Here is a 7,463-nt window from a genome sequence, read left to right on the forward strand (position 1 = left end):
ATATGAGAGATTGGGCTTTTAAACTCAGTGATGAATTTTTATCATTTTGTACTACTAACGCCACATAGGAATTCTTCTTTTCTGTGTATTGTTTTTTTTCTCTTAATCCTCCGAGTCCCCAACATGTCACTGTATGTCATGTACAGTGATGTGAAACATGTTCAGGTTCAAGTTCAAGTAGGTTTATTGTCATTCCAGCCATACACATACAGTATACAGTGAAATGAAATATCGTTCCTCCAGGACCATGGTACAACACAGAGCAGATCAGAGAGACGTCACAATTGCAGGGCATAAATACAATTTGACATGACTAGACAACACATCACCATCACCAATGAAGTAATAAATGCAACACTTCGACAGATCTAGTGGAGCCCACGCCTCGACGGGTCGGATTAACACACTCAACATCAGGGGATCGCAATGCTACGGCTGATTGGTGCGCGCAGCGAGCGTTCCGCGATCCAGCCTCTCAGCCTATCGCAGCGCGGCCAGCCATCTTGCTGCCCTTCCTGCTGGCCGGACCGCGACTGCGCTCGATCGCGGAAGTAGCGCGGCAGTTGTGGTGCACGGCGCCGGGCGCTTTCCCTGAAATAACCAGACCCCCGGGAGAACCGAAGGGCAGGAGCCATGGCGGGACGGCTGCCGGCGTGCGTGGTCGACTGCGGAACGGGGTGAGCTGTTGTAGCCGGAGAGCCGGAGCTGTGGCGGTTCGCGTGTCAGGTCGGATTCCGCATCCGCCTGCGTTTACGCACCTTTCAAAAAGGTCTTTAAAAAAAAAAAAAAAACAATAATAATAATTTTAGAATCTATACAATCACACGCGATGCACAACATTTCGCGGAACAGCTGCGCCTGTTGCCTGACTGTTCTTTCGGCTAATCTTTAGCACGCTAGCCATGTTAATCGGTGAATTTCCTTTTCGGTAGGTTCCTGCGCGCTTCGTCGTGCGCTTGGAATTTCGCGTGTGGTGTGCGCTCGTACAACGATTTGAATCGCCGCACCTGCGGAAATCGCATCGACGCGGTTGTGTGTGTGTTTTTGATTCATTTACACGGCTACACTTGAGGCTCGAATCCAGCCCTGTACTGCGCACGCGCAGAAACACTTCCTCCTGCCACTTCCTGATTCCAGATTTGACTCCATATATGGTCGTGTTCGGGGTTCGCACACAATTAAGTGGCTGTCTACAGCTCGACTGCACGGAAAAACCAATCAAAACAACAATTACGTGTAATTTCTGCTACTATGGTGTGTTTTCTGCGTCTAAGTGTAAATTCTTCATTAGGTTTAATGCATTGTGTGTGGAGAAATCATCCACTGATGCCTTCCAGCCTTCCACCACACCTATGCATGCTCATGCCATTCCTTCTTTCTGGGCAGGATTACAGGGATCTGTTTCCAGGATGAGATGTAGGGAGGGCATTTTGGCTTTTTCATTGGACAAACATATCTGATGGACATATCTTACAAACCACTGCTTCTAGGATGCAACTGGTGGATTGTCCGTCCAAATGTACATTGCGTTCAAGTTCTTTTTGCCCCCTGTAGACTGGTTAATGGCATGTCCTTTAATAATAAGTAGTGAGTTATTATTGTTTATTTAGATCAGGGATGTGCAGGACAATGTGCAGGACCTGAGGGTCTCCAGCGGGGCCTGTCCCTTTACTGATGTGTATTTATTGCACCATAGTTACGGTTTGTGCTAAAAACAGTTTGTGGTTAAATGAGGTAAGATGCACTGAGTGGAAATGCATGCATGTTTTATTAGACACCGCGCTGTAACATGTTCTTTACACAAAATTACTTTCTTTTCAGTTATACAAAACTGGGGTATGCAGGTAATACAGAGCCACAGTTCATCATTCCATCATGTGAGTATGCCAGTGTCTGCAGACTGACATTACAATACATTACAGCAGTGCTCAACAATCAAAACTCATTCACAACATCACTCTGTTATTGCTGCTTGCGTTTCTTGCTTGTCCCTTGTCCAGGTATTGCAATTAAAGAATCAGCCAAGGTTGGGGACCAAGCCCAGCGGAGGATGATGAAGGGTGTTGATGACTTGGATTTTTTCATTGGTGACGAGGCAATAGACAAGCCCACGTATGCCACCAAGGTATTCTTATTTTTGTGACCAAGGAAAACTTAGCACACATTAAACATTGTCACTGAGATTTCTCGTCGAATCCACAGTGGCCGATTCGACATGGCATTGTGGAAGACTGGGATCTCATGGAGAGGTTTATGGAGCAGGTCATCTTCAAGTACTTAAGAGCTGAACCTGAAGATCACTATTTCTTACTGGTAAGAGGAACACTGCACCATTATAGAGTGGTTTTGTATAGGAAAAAAACATTGTGTCTGTGTGTGAATAATATATTCAGTACAGTGCAGAAATGCAGTAAAATACTGCCTTCAGACCTGCGTCATATCTTGTAACCTAGCGGTTAAGGAAGCGACCCCACTGACCAAAGCACCGTTCCCACACACTGCTCCCCGGGCACCTGTCATGGCTGCCCACTGCTCACTGAGGGTGATAATTAAATACAGAGGACACATTTCATTGTGTCACCATGCGCTGTGCTGCAGTGTTTCACAATGACAATCACTTCACTTTCAGTTCATACACAGGTGCTAATGATCATCAGTTTCACATCCAAGTTTAAAGTCAGGAACAGCAGTGTAGGAGGCTTAAAGCTCAGTGGGGATCAGCCAAGCTCTGCTGAGAAGTATCCATCATACAATACCATCAGGCGTATGACTGGCCCCAAATTTATTCTGGACAACCTGTTTTGCAAGCAAAGGCTGGTCACGCCCAATATTGATTTGATTTACACTTTTGTTCATTCACTGCATTTTGTAAAGCATTAAAAATGTTATATACGAACATGATTTCTAGAGCTCTGTCTCTCAACTTGAAAGGAGTTCTGCAGTTCAATCTACTTCAGATCACAGGCTGTGCTTTGGCTTATTGTGCAGAACTTCACTGTTTTGATGACTCACGCCTGCCTCTTTCTTTCCTTGGTCAGCAGAGGCGTTGCAGACAAGTAAAAGTATTTTTCTTCAGTAATAACGTGTCAGAACAGATTGATCCGTTTGACAGTTTATCAGTGGGTGGAAATGCATTAATGCTCCCTCTTGTGTAAGCATCACCCTTCTTTTCATCAGGGTCTCATGTTTTCTATTTTATTTGTTAGATTTTTTATTTTTTTTTAACACACTTACTTAGACAACCGCAGTCAGAACAGGATGACATAGGAGGGTTAAGTCCACAGCATTGGTTCTTTCCTTGTTTGGTGAGATTTGGTTGAGTTGATGAGCAGTTCATCATATTGATTGAGGTGCATTGGTATTGAAATCCTACTAATTATGGACAAATAATGGCTGCCATAGATACAAAGTTCTTAATGTTTTTATTGTCTTTAGAGAATGTTTTGACATGTTTTATGTGAATGCACCTGAATAATTGAAAGTAACAACACCTTGAACTGATTATTGTGTTGACTTTAATTACAAGGCTGTTAATTAGCTCTCATACCAATGGGCCCTAAAATTAGCATAAATTACAATTTTGTTGTGTTGTACGTAAATATAAAAATACAGAACATAAAACAAAAATCTACACCAGTGTCATTGAATGTTTATCTGTAATAAATATAATTTTTTTATATAATTTTGTAGACTGAGCCGCCTTTGAACACCCCTGAGAACCGCGAGTACACAGCAGAAATTATGTTTGAATCTTTCAACGTGCCAGGACTCTATATTGCCGTGCAGGTAACTTGCAGCCTTGGCTAATTTACGGTTTTTATGAGCTCGTCCTCCACCTCATAAATAGAAACATAATGCCCATCCTGAACGTTTGTATTGCTGCACCATGCACTCATGATAATGTATTGTGGCCTCCAGGCGGTTCTGGCCTTGGCAGCTTCCTGGACATCCAGGCAGGTTGGAGAGAGGACTTTAACTGGGACAGTGATTGACAGTGGGGATGGTGTCACCCATGTAATCCCAGTGGTGAGTGGTCTTGTGAATGAACTCCATTTTGTGACACAACCATGTGAGATTTATGTGTTTGAAGGGGACTTCTTTATAAAACTGTTATCGTAAATCACACCCCACTCATAAGCTTGAAAATGTTTTCAGTTTCCCCTTCTTAAGTAGACAAATCCAATATGTAGTTTATTGATTGTTTTACCAGGCGGAAGGCTATGTAATCGGTAGCTGCATAAAACACATTCCCATCGCTGGCCGGGACATTACCTACTTCATTCAGCAGCTGCTGAGAGAGCGAGAAGTGGGCATCCCCCCAGAACAGTCCCTGGAGACGGCCAAAGCGGTCAAGGTAAACTGCCTTTATTTTCAGGTTTGCAGGGCAGGAGTTTCAAAGTCGTGAAAGTGCGCGCATATATATATATATATATGTATATGTATATGTGGTACATAAGTGATAAAAAAAAAGACACTTTGTTTCTTAGCCAGTTGTCATCCACTTGCCTAGATTGTAGCTGTTGTCATTTCTTGTATCACCAAAAAAAGAAACCTAGAAATGACTCTTGTCTTAGAAAGTTGTTCTAACCGATACTAACAGAGCTGGAATACTGCGGTGTCTGTAGCTTTAAATGGTAATGAGGAGAAGGGCGTGACCAGGAGAGCGGCCTATAGAAGTCAGCGGGCATTCGCGGAAATGACGTCATCAACACCAAATATATACATTTGTGCATTTTAACATCCAATCATCAAGCAACTGCAATGCTTCACACGTTTGGAAACCATGACAGTCGGTGGAGATAATGTTTTAGGGGAGGGGTGGGAAAATCTCTGGGCAGACAAAGCATGAGCAATGGGAGGTAACCTTTCCCCTTATGATGTCATAAGGGGACAAATTCCAGATTCGACTGTGAGCTGCCGTTCTCTGAACGGAAAAGCAGTATGGCCAAAACACTCTTTACACCTATCGCCATTTCTAGCCACTGCAGTGTTTTCTTGGGTATTTGCATTGAGTCTGAAATTAAATATCACCGTCAGAGCCCTATCCTACAATGCATGGAGTAAAGTGTGTTGATGCTCTAATTAATTCCAGATAAGAAAAAAATTTACTTTATATCATCTGTAGTTAAAAAATGTAACATAATTCCCGATGACTGCCAGTAGTGAGTGAAAGTGCAAGTTGAAATTATCTGTCAGCCTAAAACCTTGCCTACTTTGATACACATTAAATAATTACTTGGGTGCACTCTGTGAACTTTGAATAAAAGAGAATTACCAGCACGGGTCTCATGGGATCTGGAAAAAAAAAGGTAGGAGGAAAATCATTTGCAGCAAATAATTAATTGCTTGATTTAATTTTTTTTAAGGAACGCTTCAGCTACGTTTGTCCAGATTTAGTGAAAGAGTTCAACAAATACGACACAGATGGGTCAAAATGGATCAAGCAATACACAGGAATCAATGCCATAAGCAAGAAAGAATTCACCATTGATGTGGGGTACGAACGGTTCCTTGGCCCAGAGATCTTCTTCCATCCAGAGGTTAGTTCCTAACCTAGTTCTAGCCATTAATTTCACATGTTTTACACTGGCATATTACAACTTGGTCCTCATTTTTCTCCAATTATTGCAGTTTGCCAATCCGGACTTCACACAGCCCATCTCAGAAGTTGTGGATGAGGTCATTCAGAACTGCCCCATTGATGTGAGGCGTCCACTTTATAAGGTAGGCAACGCCTCCAGTGCTGTCTGAAAAATGGGGTGTTCAGTTATAAAAGTCTGGAAATATCAATCATGTAATAGAATTGTTTGTGTTGCGAGTCATGGAATTCATCTTGGTTTTGTTCTGTTTCTATAGAACATTGTTCTTTCCGGTGGATCTACAATGTTCAGGGACTTTGGCAGACGGCTGCAGCGAGATCTGAAGAGGACAGTGGACGCTCGACTCAAACTCAGCGAGGAACTGAGTGGAGGGAAGCTGAAGGTGGGTGGGCAATATTAGACTTTTCATTCATTCATGGATAACGAGTTAGAGAACATTTTAAAATGTTTGTGAGACCATGCCTACTTGTTGGACAGCTGAATGAATTGAAACAGTTGCATTTTACATACTGTGTGATAAATTATTGTATGTTGGCAATGTAAAAAAAAAAACAAAAACAAAATGTCCCCTTTTTTCCTCAGCCTAAACCAATTGATGTGCAAGTCATAACTCATCACATGCAGAGATACGCCGTGTGGTTTGGAGGATCAATGTTGGCATCAACTGTGAGTTGTTTACTGTATTGCTTAGTCTGTAGCAGTCTTTTATTTATTTTTTTCTTCTTCATATTTCTTCATATGAGCACCTTCAAGTAGACCACAGTAACCCCATCACAGCAGAACAGGACGTAACTGAAGTCTATTCCAAGAGTGGCTGGCTATTAATAGCACTCACTCAATTCTCTTGCAGCCGGAATTCTACCAGGTTTGCCACACCAAGAAGGACTACGAGGAGATTGGGCCCAGCATTTGCCGTCACAACCCAGTGTTTGGCGTAATGTCTTGAAGACTGGGGCAGCGTGGCTTAGCCTGCCAGGATGTGGTGATGGTCCTGGTGGTGGTGGTGGTGGTGGTGATGTTAATGCCTTTTTTTTTTTTTTTTTTTTAAAAAGCAGTGTATTCACCCAGAGTTACAAACACAACAAACTTGTTTAAAAAAGGACCACCAGACCAAACAATACAAAATATTGTACGTATCCAGATTTTTGTTTTGCTTGTTTAACCTCACAGAAAGGGGGACATGTTTTCTAACCAAAAAACGGTTCAAGTTGTGCTAAGACTGTGTAAGTCCATATGCTGAATGATGACAAAAAAAAAAAAAAAACACAATGAAAAAAAAATGATGCTGATATAGATTTTATTTCTTTTCATTGTGAAATGTGTTCAATTCCAGTCTGAAGGGGAGATGGACGATCATCGGACGAGCTGAATATTCTTTTACAAGTGTATTCTGGCACTGTTTATTCCATCGCTTTAACTTTCATGGTCTGACTGAATGGGAATTATTGTGATGAAATGACAATGAAGTCATTTTTCTCCTTCCATTTAACAAACCCCCCATTCAGGTGTGGATATTTTGGAAAAAAAAAAAACGGGGGAAATATAGATTCCATACTACTCCATACTAACAGCTTGTATATTTTAACTCCTATATTTCATACTGTCTTTCTTTTTTCCCCTTCATCATCTTTCAGCTGAAGTTGTTAGTATTACTGCAGAATAATTAAAAAGTAAATATGAATGCAAACAGGCAGACCAGTATTTAGTGGGAGGTTTTTTTTTTCGGCACCAATGAATAAGAAAAAGATATTTGTATGTTTACTGCCTATAAACATTCCAATAAAGGCTCAAAGTTGTTTCTACAGAGTGGTTGCTTCTTATATTGCATGACTGATTTGATGCCTTCACCTAAGATAGAAGTCA

General features: G+C 41.7%; 1 protein-coding gene across 1 annotated transcript; it reads left to right on the forward strand.

Moving 5' to 3' along the window:
- The first annotated feature begins 480 nt into the window (after positions 1 to 480).
- On the forward strand, positions 481 to 7,168 carry actr3 (actin related protein 3). The gene is made up of 12 exons (XM_028963239.1): positions 481 to 677; positions 1,822 to 1,877; positions 2,001 to 2,125; positions 2,203 to 2,313; positions 3,691 to 3,786; positions 3,919 to 4,026; positions 4,211 to 4,354; positions 5,367 to 5,540; positions 5,632 to 5,724; positions 5,857 to 5,982; positions 6,183 to 6,266; positions 6,451 to 7,168. The coding sequence occupies exons 1-12, from the start codon at positions 634 to 636 to the stop codon at positions 6,544 to 6,546; spliced, it is 1,257 nt and encodes a 418-aa protein (XP_028819072.1). The 5' UTR covers positions 481 to 633; the 3' UTR covers positions 6,547 to 7,168.
- The last annotated feature ends 295 nt before the right edge of the window (positions 7,169 to 7,463 follow it).

This window comes from Denticeps clupeoides, chromosome 20, assembly GCF_900700375.1.
Source record: "Denticeps clupeoides chromosome 20, fDenClu1.1, whole genome shotgun sequence".
Taxonomy (NCBI): domain Eukaryota; kingdom Metazoa; phylum Chordata; class Actinopteri; order Clupeiformes; family Denticipitidae; genus Denticeps; species Denticeps clupeoides.